Consider the following 21,075-nt stretch of genomic DNA (forward strand, 5'->3'; position numbering starts at 1 on the left):
CATATAAAATAAACAAATTTTTATTCAGTTTAGAAGTTTTGGGGCTTTTTTTTTTGGCTCCTGCGCTGCTGAAATCAGGGCGTCCCTTATTTCTATTTCTGAAAGGTGGCAACCCTAATTAGAGATGAAACCAGGACTATTAGAGATGAACCCAGGACTAGTAGAAATGAACCCAGGACTGTTAGAGATGACACAAAGACTAGTAGAACTGAAACTAGAACTAATGGAGCTCAAAACAGGACTAGGAGAGCTGAACCCAAGACTAACGAAGCTCTATCTCTTTTTAACTGAACTCTGATTTACATGAAAGCGTTCATGTGGGGAAGAATGATGCCAACTTGCACCCTTTTCCCATGTTTGGCACCAGGGCTCAAGTCTTACCCATTAAGCTTGGGCTCATGCATTTTAACAAGTTCAACAAGCCTGCCCTCCATCCAGGACCTGTACCTGTGCAGAGTCAGGAAACGGGCAGGTAACATCTCTGCAGACCCATCACACCCTGGTCACAATCTTTTTGAACTTCTCTCCTTTGGGCAGCGCTACAGAACTCAGGACGCCAAAAACTCAAGACACAAGAGCAGCTTCTTCCCTCAGGCTGTGTCTGTATTAAACAGCTAAAACCAAGACTCAAACAAAAACTCTCCAACACAGATATTTATGTGTATATAAATGTATGTATATACATTTTAGTTTACCTACAGTACTGTTTTTTTAAGATAGTTTTTGTCATTTTTGTTTTATTTATCTTATTTTTATGTTTATCATTTTCATTGTATTATTGTTGTTGCTTATGTTTATATTTCCATTGTTTTTCTCTTTTTTTTCAATTAAGAGAGCAAAGGCAAATTTGTCGTGTGTGCTTTAAAAAAAAAGCGGTTCACACGCTAACATGCAACACATGACATTTCTCACACCGAGAAATTAACTTAACTACAAATCCCAACAACCCACAAACTAGTCAAAGGTAGAATACGCTAATGTGTGCTGAGCTCTCATACAGCTCAGAGCCGCTGTCTGGAGGAACCAACCTATTGGCCAATCAGAAAATAGAATTGTGTGTTACCAGGTAACGTCTAAGTTTCAGCTCCAAGCATTCCATGAATGTGTACAGGTAACCTAAGTTACAACACGCACATTCACACACACACATACACACGCGCACACGCACACACACATTTGGGGCTAAATGTGTTTTTCCTTTATTTAATGTTTTTGTTTGTTTGTTAAAAGCAAAGTGAGACCATTGCTGTTAAAGGGGCCCATTTGGTTTTGTTATTATTATTAGATTCAGATTCAGACGACTTTATTAATCTCTTTCGGAGGTTCCCTCGGGGAAATTGACAATTATTATTTTGGAATTTATTTTTATTATTATTATTTATTATTATTATTATTATTATTATTATTATTATTATTATTATTATTATTATTATTATTATTATTATTATTATTATTATTATTATTATTATCATTATTATTATTATTATTATTATTATTATTATTATTATTATTATTATTATTATTATTATACATCAATAAGTCAAATTATTGAACATAGCATGAATATTGTAAAGAGACAATGGCCACTACAGTGTTTTCCTTTGTTATGGAATTTAAAAAAAAAACTGTGTATTTGATATAGTAAAATGTGTTCTTGTTTCTTAAGAAGCTGGGTCAATGGGTCACTGGGAGAGAGACATCCCCCGCGCGTTACCATAGTTACCATGTATGTCAGGGCTAATGACACCTGCCTACAGCAATTGGAGGTCACTAAAGTTAACATTGTGTAACTATCCCCAAACTGTGTGGGGCCCATGTCATCGCTCCATCGCTCCATTTCCTATCATTTTCTGTTGGCCTGCCAATAAGTCATGTGACTGCCCGCAGCTGCCTTGTAAAAATGAACAAGGCGGCCATCCTTGTTTTTCTCTGTGAAAAATGCTTTATTTTAAGGTGGTTTCAACATATAAAAGCGTGTACATATATATATATATATATATAAATATATAAAAGGTAGCTGTAAGCCATTAAATTAAAAAAAAATTTAAGCAGTTCCCTTCCCACCCAATACAACAGTCCCTTTATACAAGAAATGCTACTGACTGAAGCTACTACTGATTTAATGCCATGTTGTGGTGGAAGCACCAGGCACTTTTCACTGGCTGAGCGGAGCTGTTGACAGATTCCAGCTTGTCCATGTACATGAGGTTTCTTTAGAACAGAAGAAGGTCTGCTATGGTGTTCAGCAGGGTTCACTGCTAGGACCAATGTTGTTTAGTTTACACATGCAGCCCTTGGGAAACATTATCCAGAAACAAAATGCATTTTAATCAGGATGGTAACACAGCGTTTATTCATCACTGTAATATGCAAACATTAAGAGCATTCTCTCCCAGGGTGATGCTGAAAAACTACTTCATGTGTTTATATCTTCTAGATAAGATTATTGCAATCTTTTATTAGCAGGATTTCCAAGTAATTCTATGAATATGAATCTATGAATCCAGCTGATCCAAAATGCAGCAGTGCTCCCCATAAAATTTACAATCCAATCCAAAATTCTGTTATTTGCATATAAAGTCCTAAAAGGCCTAGCTCCTTGTTATCTCCAAGACCTAATAGTACCTTATAAGTTATGTTCCTAACAGAGCTCCCCATTCTCAGAATGCATGTTTACTTGTAATTCCTAGAAGATCCAAATGTAGATTTGGAGGGCTGGTCTTATCCCATCAGGAAACATTTTTATGGAGCCAACTCCCAGTTTGGGTTAAGGAGGCTGACCCCACCTCCACCTTTAAATTCAAACTTAAAACGTTTCTGTTTAGTAAAGCCTCTAGTTAGTGTAAACTCTAGTGTGTTAGAGCCAGTAGTCATAGCTGCAGCTGCAGGACCAGCCTAGAGTAGTTGGTTAAACAGAGTTTCATCCTAGATGTGCTCCGCAGGCCCGCGGGCCCCCTCGGCCGCCGCCGGGTGGGGGGGGGGCCTCGCGGGCGGTGGGTTGCCTCCCTCCTACTTCTCCCCTCTGTGGGGTTGCCGGTGGCCTGGGTTCCGGGCTCTTCCTTGTCGGCCTCTGGTCTCACGGGTGGCGGGGTTGCCCCCCCCCCTCCCCCACTATAGATACACTTCAGGTGGAGCTTTGTTTGGTTTATTACACACACACACACACACACACACACACACACACACACACACACACACACACACACACACACACACACACACACACACACACACACACACACACACACATATAGTCATTTAGTCACATGCATACACACACACACACACACACACACACACACACACACACACACACACATGCATGATCATATACATACACACACACACACATAGACATACACACTGGCTTGTTCACCTGCATGCTGGCTCTCTAGTTTTTGGGTTTAGGTAGCGGTAGCGATAGCTTAGCTCAGACTGCGATCAGATCTCAAGATTTAGGTCGATTGCTGTTCGTGTTTTGGATGGCTCCGTGCCGGTTTCGTGCTTTGTTTGTGGTTTTTTTTGTTGCAGATTTCCAGTGCTTGACGTGTGTCTCCGTGTGTTCCTGCTTCCTGGATTGGCAGTGGATGTCGTCATCTTATTTGACAATTTTCACCTGTTTCAAGTACATTTTCACTTGAAATAAGTAGTAAAATCTGCCAGTGGGACAAGATTTATCTTCTCATTACAAGCAAAAAAATCTTGTTCCACTGGCAGATTTTTGTACTTATTTCAAGTGAAAATCTACTTAAAACAGGTGAAAATCATCCAGTGATGAGTCTTGTTTTAAGTGTAATAAGATTTTTTTTTAAACTAGAAATAGGACAAATATTCTTATTTTGAGTTTTTGCAGTGATCCGTTTTACTTATCCTGTGAAGGACAGAGTCATATTGATAAGTTCAGAAAACTGTTTTTTATTGTTGTGTTTTGATGTATTTGATGTAAGCCCAGTGGATATTTAAAGCTTACAGAAGGCTGCATTTAACTGCTGCTATGTCATTCCTGCCGTATTTCTGCAGGTGTTTTGGTCAGGGCTATTATTTGTAATAGATTATATTATTTGTAATCAGCACAAATTATCTGTCCCCATATGATAAAATCCACCATCCCCCCTGTTTTTTTTTTTTTTACAACTCGAGTACTGGATACCAGAGGTGTCAAGTAACAAAGTACAAATACTTTGTTACCTTACTTAAGTAGAAATTTTGGTTATCTATACTTCACTGGAGTAATTATTTTTCAGACGACTTTTTACTTTTACTCCTTACATTTTCACGCAATTATCTGTACTTTTTACTCCTTACATTTTAAAAACAGCTTCGTTACTCTATTTCATTTCGGCCTTAAAAAAAAAACTATCCAGTTAAATTGTTCCATCCGGATAGAGTGAATTTGGTTGTGGTTGTTTCAGATGTTCTTGTCCAGTTTTGTTCTTACATCTGTTGCCCTCAGATTCCTGCAACTAAACTTGGATGTACATTCCAATAAAGGTTAGGATAAATGATAACATGCCTCTGAAGTTTGACTTTTTGCACCGTTACAATACTTATAGGCAACAAGTCATCATATCTGTTGGGATAGGGATAGGGATGGGTTGAGGATAGGCTGACTGCTAGCGTGCTTACATATTTCCATAGCATCATTAACACTCAAATTCCTACATTTCTTTATAATAAAATAACTTACTGTTCAGACACTCATTCATACAACACTCAGAGGGCAAATAGTGGTCAGATAACATTACCCTTACCTAGGTCTGAATCTATGAGGAGGACAGTGTTTTACAGATCAGATGCACATTGGAACAGTCTTCCAGGTGAAATTGTTGACATTAAAAGAAAGGTTAGTTTTAAACAGGAACTAAGAATGTATTTGTTGACATCACTATAGTTTACATGATATGTATGATGTTGTTTCTTGTTTTTATTTGTGATTTGGTATTTATGATTCTATTTAGAATTGTATTTCTATGAATTGACTTTGTAATGTTTGAGTTTGTATGTTAACGTTTGGACCCCAGGAAGATTAGCTGTCGTTTTGGCGTCAGCTAATGGGGATCCTTTTAACGTCAGCTAATGGGGATCCTTTTAAATAAACAATAAACAATATCTTCTGCTCTCTGAAACACATGTTAATGCTCAATAGTACACATATAAGGTTCTTTAATATATTTGCATTATACTAAGATGCATTCATTTTCAATGGCTTTTGTCCTTAATGGCTTTTTTCCCCCTTACATTACTTTTACTTTTATACTTTAAGTAGTTTTGAAACCAGTACTTTTATACTTTTACTTGAGTAAAAAACTTGAGTTGATACTTCAACTTCTACAGGAGTATTTTTAAACTCTAGTATCTATACTTCTACCTGAGTAATGAATGTGAATACTTTTGACACCTCTGGTACTGGATACACCTCTGTTAAACTGGCCTTTGCTGGGTTTTTTGTTGCTGTCTGTAATGACAAGAAGTGACCGGGAGAGGTCAGTGTTCCGCTCAGAGACGGTCTGTGTCCGTGAAGGGCATGAAGAAGACAGACAGTTTTGTTCTGTTTTTTTAATCTTTACGCTAACTAGAATAAAAGCGAACACCTATAACCCCCGTGGCCTGTGAGCATCTGCCTATGAGAGACATCTGAAGACGCTACAGACTCGGGTCGGGTTGTGCGGTCTGGTCCGGACTAGATGCCTGACTTCAGGATCTCAGGGTCGCAGGTAAATTGATGATTGCAGCAAACCGACTTAAAACCTCTAAATTAAGCGCAAGCAGAGTTATTTTTAGACGCAGAATCAGAGGATTATTCCCTCGGAAATCCGGAATCTTCTGGTACGACGAAGGGACCAGAGCTTCTATTTCATTTCCGGGTTCTCTGATCAGCTGTTAGCATGTTAGCAGCAGGCGGCTAACAGCTGATCGGACCGGAAGCGGAAGCGGCGACAGAAGGTACGCATCAAGAATTTCGAGTCGCACGAGCCAACGGCGCTCATCGATCACTGAAATCAGAAACTTTATCGATCAGACGATGACAGAGATAAGCCGCACATGCGCAGAACTCAGGATCCTGTTCAGCCCGGGCAGCGTGCAGCTCGTTCAGGTGAGAGAGTCATTGATAAAGTGCAGCAGTGAGATCAGCTGGCTGTCATTGATCACTGGGATCAATCATGTAACCAGGGCCGGTTCTAGAACATGATGAGGAGGGCTGCATCTCAGATCAGAGGGGGTGCACATGCCTGGCACCTTATTCAACACTAAATTATAGGGGTGGGTATTGGGAAGGACCTCACGATACGATACGCATCACGATACTTGAGCTACGATACAAATTGCGATATCCCGATTATGCGATATATCGCGATATTCTACATAGTTCACCGAAAAATTTAAAAATGCATTACACATCTTAAAATCCAAGTTGTATATATGTACATCAGATGATAGTGATAATGCATTGGACAGACTGAGTCAAAACAATGTAATTCAAACTTGCCATTTTAATTATGCAACATATTTGCATGAAGAAACACAATGAAAAGTGCAGTGTGTGCATTATTCTTAGATACAAAATACTCAAAATAAAATGCAGTGTCTAACCCACACTGATATTGAAATCACAAAAATACAGTACAGCTACTTGCCCACTGACTTAAAGTGACAAAGATAAAATGCAGTGTCTCACCCACACTGAAATCACAAAATAAAGTGCAGCTAGGGGTGGGCAAAAATATTGATACGGCAATATATCGCGATACATACATTGAATATCGATATCGTATCGGGAGACTATGTATCGCGATATATTGCCGTATCAATATTTTTGCCCACCCCTACTAAATTATGCATTTTCCCATAATTTATAGCGGAATGATACTAGCAATACAAGAATATTTAAAGTGTATTTTAAATGCTTTATTGCAGCAATATTGCTGCAGAACAAAGACAATGTTACATTTAGTCTTGGCTACCTCACCCATCAGGCAATCTAGCAACAGATGTTTCTTACCCTGAAAATAAAACATAGAAATTCAAACTAATTTTATCTATACAGCTCAAAACCATCACTAAACATGACAATCATTTCAAGTGGAATGATACCAGTCAAACAGTAATAATTAAAGTGTCTTTCAAGTGCATTTTTGCAGCAATATCGCTGCAGAAGAAAGAAAATGCCACATTTAGTTTGGGCTACCTCACCCATCAGACAATCTAGCAACAGAAAATAAAACATAGCAACACAAATAAATATAACCATAAATATACAAGACTGTCTCAGAAAATTAGAATATTGTGATAAAGTCCTTTTATTTTCTGTAATGCAAAAAATGTCATACATTCTGGATTCATAAAAAACTCAAATATCCTATCTAAACAAAATAGAATATTCTGGGAATCTTAATCTTAAACTGTTCGCCATAATCAGCAATATTAAAATAATAAAAGGATTGCTATATTTCAGTAGATTTGTAATGAATCCAGAATGTATGACATTTTGTTTTTTTTAATTGTATTACAGAAAAATAAAGGACTTTATCACAATATTCTAATTTTCTGAGACAGTCCTGTAAACTTGCTTGCGTGGTTGTGCTTGAACCACTTCCGAACATCCATCGTTACTTTGTGTTAACCGAGCAGCAGAGAGCAGCGTCTTGCTGGTGCAGGAAACTGCTGGAAGCAGATGAGTGACGGACACTGGCTGATTTATGGTTCCGCGTTGCACCAACGCAGAGCCTACGGCGTAGGATACACGGGGACGTGAACGTACGGTGCGCGTCGCCGTGTACCCTACGCCATAGGCTACGCCGTCAATTTAACGCGGAACCATAAATCAGGCTTAACGCACGAGCATTTGTCAGTTTTCTTTTCGTCTTTTCAACTGAGCATGCAAACACATAAACTGAGGATGCAATGCATGCTGATGCACCCTCGTAGAACTGGGCCTGCATGTAACCCCTTATGTGTCAGGTCACCTGACACATAAGGGGTTACATGATTGATCACTGTGATATTCAGTATTTCCATCTGACTCAGGTGGAGATACTGAATGAATGAAGGCTGATGTGACAGGATCAGTCTCACCTGTCTCTGGGTCAAGGTCTGACCCGGTGTTCTGCCAAAAATTGATTGCCTGCCAGAATCTGATTTCTTCTGATTTGTGGCCGCGGGAGCGCGCACAGCAGCCCGTTGAGCGATAGCGCTAAAACGTCAGATTTTCAAGAATGAGATCAAGAATTAGATCAAGTCATATTTAGGCAGAAACAACTTTTCAATAATTGCATTTGGTCTTCAATCCATTTTTGGCAGGTGAAAAGGCCTATTTTGTGTTGTAATGGTCCTTTAAAAGAGTTAAAAGCAATCCTGTGAGCTCTAGTGTTTATATTATGAAGCTCAAGAATGAGATCAAATCATATTTAGGTAGAAACAACCTTTCATTAATTGTATTTGGCCTTCAATCAATTTTTGGCAGGTAAAAAGACCCATTTTCAGGGGAGAAATCAGATTCTGGCAGGCAATCACTTTTTGGCACGACACCGGTGTTCTGCCAATTTCTGCTCCTTTGCCAAAAAATGCTACCTAATGGTTTTCTACCTTTTTGTAGAGCTACAATTGTACTGTGTTTTACTCCCTAAACCACGTCCTTTTCCCCCCAATTGGCCCTATCACTTGCCAGGCCGTTATTGTAAATAAGAACGTGTTATTAATGACCTGCCTGGTTAAATAAAGGCGAATGACTGAATGAATATCAAATAAAGCCATATAATTGGTTTTCGTTCTCTCTTTATCGTATAATGTTCACAAAGTGTAATGCAATTCATGTCATGGGTAAGTGTATTTTGAAGGATCAAATACTCAACATCCCATATTATCAATTTTACATTGTGCAAGAAATTATGCAAACTTTGAATGCGCAGAACCACAAAGTAGCATTTCTCGGCAGGTAGCAGAAATTGGCAGAACACCGGTTCCTTCAGGTCAGGCCTGTAGGCTAATAAATCTGGAGCAGCAAACATAAGTTAAAATTCACATTAAAAGTCACATTAAAATTATTAAATGTGACGGTGCTGCATTACTGTCAGTAATCTGATATAAAACTGTCATAACTTGGACGTGATGGAGGCTGTAGGAGTTTTCAGGTGTATGATTCTCACTAAAAGTACGATTGGTTATTCATTGATGTACCGAATCAATATCTAAATAATGTTCTTATTTAATGTGCTTTCGGATAATGTCTGAGTTGTCCACATGTGAAGGAGGTCGGTCTCTCCTCACACTGAACCTTTTGCCCACCCCAGCCCACACCACCACACTACTTCTTCCTCATGGATACCTCAATTTTATAAGAACTTTATTTATCATTAATATCACTGCTTCTACAAAGCATTCCTTGTACTTACACCCACCTTACTCATATATTTTTTACTTTTTGCGTGTGTGTGTGTAAGTGTACTGCTGCTAACACGTGAGTAACACGTGAGTTTTAAAGTAAGTGAGTAATAAAGAAATATCTCATCTCTTATCTTATCTCATTCTTGTTTATAGGGCTGGAAGTTTTTAGTTTTACTCCGTGAAGTAGCAACGTTAGCACAGCGTGCTCTGCACACTTGACGTTGTCAACCTTCACTTAAAGCAAATGAGAACTTCAGCAGCCCTGATGCATTCTGGGAGTTTGTTCCACAGCTGAGGAGCATTAAAGCTGAACGCTGCCTCACTGTGTTTGGTTCTATCTCTGGGTACAGAAAGTAGGCATGACCTAGGGTTGTCACGATACCAAATTTCTGTTTCGATACCGATACCAATATGTATTTCGATACGTTTCGATACTTTTTGTAAAAAGGTGGAACACTCTCAAATGTCAATATTTTCCTTTATTTTAAAGCAGACTTTGGGAACAATAACAACAATGAATAAAATAAATAATTGGCATGGGATATTAAAATTTTCAAACCTTTAGAACAGTGAGAACAAGTAAAATAAAGCAATGCCATTCAAATTAAAGTCACCCATGTTAAATAAAATACTGTAGCAGCAAAAACTCCTAGGGTGGCTGGCTGGCTATCATTGTTTTTCATTTTTCAGGTTCCTAGCCAAGAAAACAAGAATGTCTACATTTTCCTCGGTCAGTCTAGAACGCCTTGGACTGCAGATATTCCCAGATGTGCTGAAGACACGTTCAGATGCACAGCTTGATGCTGGAATACACAGATACTGCCAGGAGCACTAGACTTCTGTAATTTGGGGAGGGAGGGGGTACAGTATTTTAATTAACATGGTCATTTTAATTTGAATGCCATTGCTTTATTTTACTTGTTCTCATTGTTCAAAAGGTTTGTGTTTTGAAACTATAGGCCACATGAAACATTAAATGGGCATAACTAGAAAAATAAATTGAGGCTCATTCTATCATCTACAGGACTGTCTCAGAAAATTAGAATATTGTGATTTTCTGTAATGCAATTACAAAAACAAAAATGTCATACATTCTGGATTCATTACAAATCAACTGAAATATTGTAAGCCTTTTATTATTTTAATATTGCTGATCATGGCTTACAGCTTAAGAAAACTCAAATATCCTATCTCAAATAATTAGAATATTCTGGGAATCTTAAACTGTTACTGTATAATAGGGCTGCACGATTAATCGTTAAAAAATCGCGATCTCGATTCATGCTTGAACGCGATCTCATTTCCAAATGACGACGATTTAAATTTTTTTTTTTTTTTTTTTTTTTAAAGATGGCTGCATAAAAAAAGGACTAGGCCTATGTTCTAGGTTGTTGTAGTCCTGTCATGGTCAACTATCATGGTGTCATGTTTGTTATATTTTGTTAATGATTGTGAGATTTGGAGAAACATCTACATTACCTTTCTCATCACCTGACACATATTGCACATAAATATTGTTAAAATTGTTATTGTTAAAATTATTTAAAGACAAGAGAGATGTTTATTGTTTTTATGTTCAATGTCAGCTGTTACAGCAAAAAGCAGCCAGAGGAATAATTTGTTGCCTCAGAACTACAGGATCTGTTACAAGTCCCCTTTCTGAAAGGGTGTTCAACTCAGGGAGGAACAAATATTGTTCAAAATTGTTATTATTGTTTAAATTATTCAAAGGTTTGTGTAAAGAAGACAAGAGATGTTTATTGTTATTATATTTTTGTTCAGCTGTTGCAAAGTTAAAGTAATAAGTGCAATACATTTTATATTGGAAAAAAATCGTGAGAGAATCGTGATCTCAATTCTAAGCAAAAAAATCGTGATTCTCATTTTGTCCAGAATCGTGCAGCCCTACTGTATAACAATTATTTCTGACTTTATCCACCAAAATGACATTTAAACCAGGAGGTCCTGTTGCAAGTATTTACCAGGAGCCCCACAGGTCCTCCAGCATGGAACAGCTGAAGGAGTCTGGTGGAACCAGCACCCTCAGTTAGTCAGCCTGCAGCTCTGATGCCAGTCAGCTTCCTCGACTACCAACTGATTCTGTCTTTTGTTGTGATGCTGCAGTCAGGTTCAACTAGAAGTTAACCTTCTGGTTAAATTGAGACTTTTCCGGTCTTAGTAGGACCCCATTGAGCTGCACAAAAGATAGTTACATGCTAACTGACAGTGAAACTGGGCCTGTGTGTTTGGGCAACATGTTGTTAATGTATAACAGTAATCATGTTGCCACCCCATTTTGAAATGTCTAGATTTGCCACGTTGTTCAGAATGAACTCTGATCATCCACCAGGAGGAGGCGCTGGTCCAGGGTCCAAGGGTCCTGGTTACCGGGGCAACAGGTCTTCTGGGCCGGGCCGTCTGCAGTGAGTTTCAGACTGGTGGGTGGATGGTCATCGGCACCGGATACAGGAGAGCCAGACCTCGCTTCCTGCGCTGCGATCTGACTGATGAGGACGCTGTCAGGAGACTTCTCCATGAGTACAAGGTAACTTTTACCTGCAGGACTATGGGGGGTTAGGGTTAGGCCAGGATCTGCAACAGAACTGGAAGAGTGTGTAACACTCTAAAATGTAAATACCTGTTCGTTATTGTTTGAGATGGTTATATACTGAGGGATTCTGCATGCATGAGTATAAAACATTCAAAAGGAAGAAAAGGAAACAATTGGATTTTAATGTGCCATGCACAGGTTATTATCATCATAACTTAAATTAGTTCAGCACTTGCCATTTGACAAAAAATAAATAATTGCTTACCCCACGAATCCCAACCCTTCCACACGTTTAAATTGAAAACTTCCATAAACAGATTCTTGATAATCCAAAACCAAAAGAAAGACTGCACCGATTCTCCAATCCCACATTGAGGTGAAAAATATAAACCATAAAAAAACAAAACAAATAAGGTTTCAGCAGATTCCAGCGTCGTTTAGCAGTCCGGGTCGTTCATCCACTCCTTCGTCCGGGGATGAAGCGCTCCACAGATCAATACATGTCGCATTTGTTGCATCTACGAAGAACCGATCAAGGTGTGTTGTTGCAGAAAATCCCAATCCCTGGCACGCACCTCTGATCTTCAGTGCTTCTGGGAAATTTTGAATTTCTGAAAGACACCCCCGCCCAATTGCTATGTCAGCCTTTTAGATACATTTTTCCAGTGATTGACTCCAAGGGAGTGCGTGTTTAGCTATTGAAGGGTTATTAACAATTGACTGACGACAGTTAATAATATCTTAAATAGATTGTCAAAATGAATAAATAGAAATGGGGCACCACCTGAATATCGGGAATTAATAACCAAACATTAATAACCAAACTATGCGTGCCAGCCTGTCACCATGGGAAGCGCTCTAGAGTAACAGAGAAAGGAAGGAGTCCGAACACAGGCATTTAAACCAGCAAATGTTACAAATGCGTTCAAAAGGACCATAAATGACTCCTCTCATTCAAATGCATAGACCAGGGCCGCTGTACATCAGCAGGGACTCCTGCTGGGGTTTGGGGTCAATCCCCACGAGAGGCCACTTCTTTATCACCGAGGTGTCATAAATGGAGCCCAGCCTGCTGGGGTTCTGTGTTATTTTAGAGGGTTTCTTTGTCGCAAACCATGTGGTCAGGCTTTGCTGCTGATGTTGGGCCTTTCTTTGTGTAACACATGGCTGTGGCCCAATAATGATCTATTCAGGGTTTACACATCACTCATCACTATTTACATTTAGTTTTTGGAGATTTTTTTTGTCTTCAATATAAACATTCACATTGTTATCTCTCATTTTGTTACACCCAGTGTGGCACTGTCACAAGTTGAGTAGGAGGAAGAGGCATCACATGACCTTCCTGGATCCAGAATCAGGGACATCACAAGTCTAAATAAAGTTTTTGAATGTGTTTCAGCCTGATGTGATCGTTCATTGTGCAGCAGAAAGGCGTCCAGATGTTGTGGAGAGACACACCGAAGCAGCAGTCAGTCTGAATGTGCATGCCACAAGCACACTCGCAAAAGAGGCAGGTAAGTAGTCGCCTAATGATTCAACCTCATGCCTTCATTTTGGTCTTCCTGCAGCACCTGGTGATGTCACTGTAGTACATGGTGGTGTCACTGTAGTACATGGTGGTGTCACTGTAGTACATGGTGGTGTCACTGTAGTACATGGTGGTGTCACTGTAGTACATGGTGGTGTCACTGTAGTACATGGTGGTGTTACTGTAGTACCTGGTGGTGTTACTGTAGTATATGGTGATGTCACTGTAGTACATGGTGGTGTTACTGTAGGAGGTTAGGGAAAATGATGGTAGGATGCTGCAGAAGGAGCTTCCAAGTAGTAGCAGAAGACTAAGGAGGAGACTTGACAGTCTTGTGACAAAGTGATAAAAGTGCAGTAACCGTGAAATCCAAGTTCCTACCAGCACCGACCCCAGTCAGTCTTTTTACCGGGTTCTGGTTCCGACTCTACAGATACTCTGCTCTGTTTTAGACGTCCTGTCCAGCAGCATTACGATAATCAGATCAAAACACTTCCTCACACAGAACTAACAAGTCAACCTTTGGGTGTTTGATAAATGCCCAAGTACAATCAAGCATTAGGGTGATGTTGAAATGGCATTTAAACATAAAAGATATCCAGAGTAGCAAAATATAAACACTTAAGAGTAAGAAAAATGTAGTAGTAGTGTCCCATAGAATTACGTGTTGTCGTAGTTCAGCATAATTCAAGTTCAGCAATAAATTTGCAAAATTTTCTACATTTCTGTTCTTTTCTGTCAAGATGGGTTGCTTTTTGATTTTAGAAAGTGGCTGCAATGAAACAAAGAGGGAAGTATTTAAAGGGGTATGAATACTTTCCGTTCCCACCGTATATCAGATTGGCCAACGTTCCGTTCCCACCATATATCAGATTGGCCATAGGCGCTGGAAGTTTCCAGGAAGTGTTTCTCCGATGATGGCGGCTGGTCTTTCCTCCTGCGGCCGGAACACTCCTATTCGCAGAAACTCTTTTTTTTTTTTCACGTCCCACTACCTTCAGTTCTGGTGTTGATTCTTAAAATACAAACATGTACATAAAAACAAAGACACAAAAAGGTGCCATACAAAAAGAGTGTAATGATACACTAACGCTAAACAAAGATTCACAAACTTTGCAGACTGCACAAAATTGCCCCAGAAACAATCCCGCACATAATAGCGGGATGCAAAATGCCAGAAGGCAAAGCATACATGGGATGACACAACCAGCCAGAAGTTATAGTGTACAGAAACATCTGCACTGAGTATGGGTTGGAAGTCCTAAAGTCAATGTAGGAAATACTTCCAATGCTGGTGAAGGGACAGGATCCTGTGGAAACCGCCCACAGAGGAATGAGTGATGGAGAAGGGTTAGTACTGTAGTCTAGGCTATGTATATGGATGTACTTTCCTCACTACATACAAACGTGGAAATACACACACACACATAGCTGCATACCGATTTATGTATACGGGTCAATGACGTGACGCCTATATTTTCTAAAACACATTTTTTTTTTCAATTCAAAAAAGGTTTAAATGGATAAAAAAATACCAAATATATGACCTACCTGTCCCACATATGGACTCACTTGAATTTTACAAAAAATACTAGTTATTTGGGATTTTGTTGTTGTTTTAAACATCAAAATGTCATGTGGTGCAACCGTCCGACCATGACTCTTGTTTTGAAAACTTATTTCAAATCACTCTAAATGTTTTTAAATCAATCTTCTGCCCTATCTGGCATGATTTCCAAGTGTCTTGTAGTGTGTAAGATTGCAACACATTTGTATTTATATTTCCATCATAATATACAAACAAAGTTTGACTGATGTCCATTTTATGAAATATCATGTGGCGCGACCATTAAAAAACAACAATTTTTGTATAATACTGAAAGCTTGTAAAAAAAAAAAGATGTCAAGATGTTAAGGAAATTAATTAATTTTAATATGAACCATGGTTGCACCACATGACCTTTTTTCAGGCTAGTGCCAATTCATTTTGACAAAAAACTCTGAAATCACTTAATTTAACATTTTTATATGAATTTATGTGTACACAACATTCTTAATGTTTGAACTACTGCAATAGATGATCTTTTTTTTTTATTATTTTAAAATTGAATTGTCAAATAATAATGATCATAAAGATGTGGCATGGAGGTTATATGATCCCATATATGCTGCAGTTTTCCCCGTAGGTAGAGTTTGTTTTTGTTTTTTATGGGAGGGGGGGTTGTTGAGATAGATGCATTATAAGGAGGCAGGCAGGTAGAGGGGTAAAAAATCCCCCAACCATTGATGGATCTGAGAGCGTGTATGTTACTGGTCATATATGTAACATGTTTCTGCAGGTGTGTGTGGAGCTCTGCTGCTCTACATCAGCACCGACTACGTGTTTGATGGGAGGAATCCTCCGTATGGAGAAGATGACTCCCCCAATCCACTCAACGTGTACGGAAGAAGCAAACTAGAGGGAGAGAGAGAAGTTCAGAGACACTGTCCAGGTAGGCCCGTCTACACCCGTTTGTCTCCATTCGCCTGTTTGTGTCCCGGTTGTCTGTGGTTTTCAGATGACCCAGGAAGTTGTTCCTGCTAGTTGAGGACACCATCCAACAGGACCTTTTATTGGTAGCTACCTGTTTGTAAAAAAAGAATTGAAACCTTTTTTTAACCAACATCAGATTCAAAAAACAAATATTTATTGAATAAGGAGCAGTAAGAGATGCATCTCCAACCTGTAGTACAGAAACTGTACTACAGCTCCAGATCTTCAGTTATGCAGTGAAAGCCAACATTCCCAAAGACCAACAGGAGCTGATCCACTAGGACAAAGAAGTCTACAAGTTTCTATATTATTGTTCTGATTTCAGTTTGGTCCAAGTAATTCTCTTAATATCCTCTAGCTCATCCAAAATGCAGCAACGTGAATGCTGACAGGAATCAACAAGAGAGACCACGTCTTTCCAGTGTTACTGTCTCCCCGTAAAACTTAGAATTCAATTCAAAATTGTATTACTTGCGGATAAAGTCCTAAACGACCTAGCTCTGCGATATTTGCAAGACCCAATAGTACCTTATGTTTCTAATAGAGTTATCTGGTCTCAGAGTGCAGGTTTACTTGGAGATTCAAATGTAGATTTGGAGTGCGGGCCTTCTGATATCACTCACCATTACTTTAGAACCAACTTCCAGTTTGGGTTAAGGAGGTTGACACCAGCTCCACCTTTAAAACCAAACTTAAAACATTTGTGTTGAGTAAAGCTTAGTTTGTGTAAACTCTAGTGTGTTTGGTCCAGTAGTTGCAGCTGCAGCTACAGGACAAGACTAGAGCAGCTCGTCTTAAACATAGCTTCGTTGTACCGTATTTTCACGACCATTCGGCGCACCGTGTGGAAAGGCGCATCCTCAGTTTTGTGTGTAATTTTTGGATTTAAAACACACATACGGCACACCGACTGAAAAGGCGCCGACTACAGACACGGAGCGCGCACACACGCACGCCGCAAAACACACCCGCGCGCTGCAGAACACATACACAAGCACACAAGAGTGCTTATTTAAAAATAGAGCGGGAGCAAAACTTAGTCCCGTCCTCTCCACCGCGCTAGCCTACGGCGTAGGGTACGGCGTAGGGTACGGCGGCGACGCGCCCCCCCGTCCTCTCCACCGCGTTATTCACCGGGATGTCGAACATGTTGGTTATGTGGCTGGGCTGGATGAGTTTGTCGGTGATGTGTCGGCTGCAGAATGAGCGGAAGCTCTCCATCTTTTCCATATAATCTGCCGGGCGCTGCTGCTGCGCTGGCACCGTGAAGCAAAAGCGAAAGCACCAAGACGGACCTCCATGAAATTGTTCAATTTTCATTTCTTCCGCCAACACTACGGCTTTCAGTCGAATGAAACGCTGAAACGCTCCTTCCACCCGCTCTGTGCTTACACCAACTAACCATCGTGTGTGTGTTCCTCCTTTCTCTGTTCTTCATTCTCTCTGTCTGTTTTCTCTTTTCCTGCTCTGCCCAGCTGGTCTCTGGCACGAGGGTCCCCCCTTATGATCCAGGTCCTGCTCAAGGTTTCTTCCCTCCTAAAGGGGAGTTTTTTTTTGCCACTGTTTGGCTTAAGGTTTTTCTCCCACTAGAGGAGTTTTTTCCTCCCAATGTTTATGTAATAAATAGAGACAACTTGTGTTGTAATAGACGCTATATGAATAAAATTGAATTGAGTTTGGAAACTGTAGACCTCCACAAGGAGCATGTTGCAATCTAAAATAAACCTATATTGCTAACCTTATTGTAATGCTCGATGGCTCAGTCAGATAACGTATGTGCTGCAACTTCAGGCGACTCAAAACAATAATTTCCAATACAGAGTAGATGAACAGCCTATTGCTTTTAGTGCGATAAAGAATAATTTGAATTCAGTCATAAAAAATGGTCATGGTATGAGATTGTGCACAGACATACAGGACTGTCTCAGAAAATTAGAATATTGTGATAAAGTTCTTTATTTTCTGTAATGCAATTTAAAAAAAACAAAAATGTCATACATTCTGGATTCATTACAAATCAACTGAAATATTGCAAGCCTTTTATTATTTTAATATTGCTGATCATGGCTTACAGTTTAAGATTAAGATTCCCAGAATATTCTATTTTTTTAGATAGGATATTTGAGTTTTCTTAAGCTGTAAGCCATGATCAGCAATATTAAAATAATAAAAGGCTTTGCAATATTTCAGTTGATTTGTAATGAATCCAGAATGTATGACATTTTTGTTTTTGTAATTGTATTACAGACAATCACAATATTCTAATTTTCTAAGACAGTCCTGTAGATTCTCAATAAAACGCCTTATTTTGGACACTATCGGCGAATATTTCTGATATTGGTATTAACAACTCCAACTTGATCCATTTTAATATCAATCACCAGCTTTAATGCCTCATTCAGGTTTATGTGGATTTTGTTACAGAAGAGACCAAGACTTTGGTTTTCTGGTGAGGAGGAGAAATCCATTTTTCTCTGGTTCCAGTAAACCAGGATACCAGCCTGTCCAAGTGACTTTCCTCCTCACGTGTCCCTGTTGCCCTTGGTTGGGATGACTCTCCTCCTCACCCGTGTCGTACACAGGTGCCCTGATTCTTCGTGTTCCCGTTCTGTTCGGGGAGGTGGAGTCAGTGACAGAGAGTGCGGTGACGGCGCTGTGGCTGACAGTTCTGGAGGCCACGGAGGAGAGCTACACATTGGACCACTGCCTCCAGAGGTTCCCCACTAACACTCGAGATGTGGCTGCTGTCTGCAGGAAGCTGGCTGAGAGAGCCAGACAGGTGAGTGTTGGCAGGCCCCCCCCCCCTCACCTATCCACCCACACTCACTGTTAGGGGTGGGTATTGGGAATGACCTCACGATACGATACGCATCACGATACTTGAGCCACGATACGATACACATTGCGATATCCCGATTATGCGATATCCCGATTATTATATTCTACATAGTTCACCGAAAAATTAAAAAATGCATTACACATCTTAAAATCCAAGTCTGTACATCAGATGATAGTGATGGATCTTAAAATCTGAGTTGCACGTTCATCAGATTATAGTGACAATTCATGGGACAAACTGAGTCAAAACAATGTTTTATTATAACTATACAAGCTAAAGTTACAACATATTTGTTTATGTTTTTCATATTATTTACATCATATGAAATTAACATTAAATTTAGTATGAGGTTGCTTTAATTATGTGGCAAATGATAATAAACACAAGAAAGATGGGTACTAAAACCAAGGACAGGCACAGTGATCAGTCAGTATAGATATAAATCCATAAATAAATAAACCTCTGTCCATTATTTTTCATTTTTTAAGGACAGGCAATTGTGTTATATAAAAAATAAATGAAAAATGAAATAAAACGTGAAATAAAACCGGAGCTCAGTGCAGGGCCCTCCCAGGGTTGGTAGAGAGTGGCAATGCCCAGGACTGTCACTTAGGTAGGAGCACTGGGTGATATAATGGGGAAAAAATCGGGGATAAAAAATATTAAAAAAAAAAAAAAAAAAAAAAAATCGATATTCAAATTTTGAATATCGATATTGAATCGGCTGGAAAAGTATCGCGATATATTGCCATATCGATATTTTTGCCCACCCCTACTCACTGTCTACTCTCCCTCTGTAGGACCCGTCTATCAGAGGAGTCTTCCACTTCTCAGGTAAAGAGCAGATGACCAAATATGAGATGGCTGTTGCCATGGCGCAGGCCTTCAACCTGCCATCCAACCACCTGATACCTGTAAGTGTCTTATTTCATCATAGCACAAACATTTAAATAGAAAAAGTATCAGCAAGTTCCATTCTTCTCTTTTATTTCAATATAAAGACTGAGATATGTGAGCTACTAATACTATACTTGTAGTACTACTGTGGTAGAGCTACTGCTAATAAAGCTGTGGCTTTGTTTCTGCAGATGACAGAGCAACCGCCCCCCTCGACTCCTCGTCCAATGAACAGCCAGTTAAACTGTTCTCGTCTGGAGCTGTTGAACCTCAGCGTTGAGCAGCGACCATTCGCTTCTGCCATCGGCGACTGTCTCTGGCCGTTCACCCCCGACAAACGCTGGAGACAGACTGTCTTCCACTGACTGCAGGGGCTGGACCAGGAATGGACAGCAGACACAGGACAAATGTGGGACGGATGGGGCGGCGGAGGATGGGATGGATGGGGGGGGGGGGGGGTCTTATAAGCGAGTAGGGGAGTCGGGGGAAATAAAAGATAGAATGAAGTTATTTCTAAAAGACAAAGCTAAAGGTTGATGAATTTCTCTAGCATTTATAGAGGGGGTTCTTAGATTTTTGTTTGTAGTTTGAAATAATGGAAAAGCAAAAGTTTGGGCCCCAACCAGGAGGAACAAACGGCTCCTCAGAGTCTTTCGTTTACTTTTCCCTTTATTCATCATGAAAAAGGTTCCTAGTCGTGGGCTGTCAGTGTGCTCCTCTCAGTTCGGATCACGGATTCTTGATTTTTAGAGCAGGAAACCGTGACGTCTCCGTTGCGGAGTTTCCACTGATCCTGCTCATTTTCAGGGTTTTTAAAAAGATTGCTCTCAGTTTGTTGATTTTTGACATAATCACTTATTCCACCTATGAAGTTTCATGAAAAACAAAACACTGCATTTCACTGTACGTTATTTTGTAATAATCTGAAATGGTTAAAAACAAACAAGGCATAACCAAACTCATTTAAACCAATCGCAATAGCAGGAGTGTCCAAACGTTTGTGTTTCGAGCTGAATTGTGAGTTCTATCTGCAGGCAGTTGGTCTGATTTGTTACGGTATAAACGAAAAATTCCAAGCTTTGTTTTTACATTTGAAAGGAAACTGGAGACAACAAACTGTGGAAGAAGAATGAAGAAAAATGCCACTGAATTGAAACTGAGCATCTGTCCGACAAATTACTTTGATACTGATTATCATTTCAAATACATCAGTGCACTGAATAGTAGAGGAATACCTGAAACTGTCATCTGATGTGGAAAATAAAATGTTTTAATGTAAATACATTGATATTAAAGATGTGGGTCAGTAAACCTGCCTCGTGATTTTTTGTTAATTGATTAGT

The 21,075-nt window shown here is 39.6% G+C and overlaps 1 protein-coding gene across 3 annotated transcripts; it reads left to right on the plus strand.

The window, feature by feature from the left end:
- Positions 1–5,501: 5,501 nt before the first annotated feature.
- On the plus strand, positions 5,502–20,166 carry mat2b (methionine adenosyltransferase 2 non-catalytic beta subunit methionine). 3 transcript variants are annotated; one of them, XM_061740490.1, is made up of 7 exons: positions 5,502–5,714; positions 11,691–11,926; positions 13,335–13,449; positions 15,803–15,955; positions 18,579–18,775; positions 19,636–19,749; positions 19,924–20,166. In XM_061740490.1, exons 2-7 carry the CDS (start codon positions 11,828–11,830, stop codon positions 20,095–20,097), a joined length of 852 nt encoding a protein of 283 aa, XP_061596474.1. In that variant the 5' UTR covers positions 5,502–5,714; positions 11,691–11,827; the 3' UTR covers positions 20,098–20,166. The 3 variants fall into 3 exon arrangements, with proteins under 3 accessions (XP_061596474.1, XP_061596473.1, XP_061596472.1); XM_061740489.1 differs by having other exon boundaries at positions 11,732–11,926; XM_061740488.1 differs by lacking the exon at positions 5,502–5,714 and adding an exon at positions 5,926–6,094 and having other exon boundaries at positions 11,732–11,926.
- The last annotated feature ends 909 nt before the right edge of the window (positions 20,167–21,075 follow it).

This window comes from Cololabis saira, chromosome 14 (genome assembly GCF_033807715.1).
Source record: "Cololabis saira isolate AMF1-May2022 chromosome 14, fColSai1.1, whole genome shotgun sequence".
Taxonomy (NCBI): domain Eukaryota; kingdom Metazoa; phylum Chordata; class Actinopteri; order Beloniformes; family Belonidae; genus Cololabis; species Cololabis saira.

Bases quoted from the DNA above. Each gene is read 5' to 3' on its own strand.
- mat2b (XM_061740488.1), top strand. From the start codon at position 6,023: ATGACAGAGATAAGCCGCACATGCGCAGAACTCAGGATCCTGTTCAGC. The intron at 6,095-11,731 runs GTGAGAGAGTCA...ATCATCCACCAG, and splicing joins GCAGCGTGCAGCTCGTTCAG to GAGGAGGCGCTGGTCCAGGG. The intron at 15,956-18,578 runs GTAGGCCCGTCT...TGTCGTACACAG, and splicing joins AGTTCAGAGACACTGTCCAG to GTGCCCTGATTCTTCGTGTT.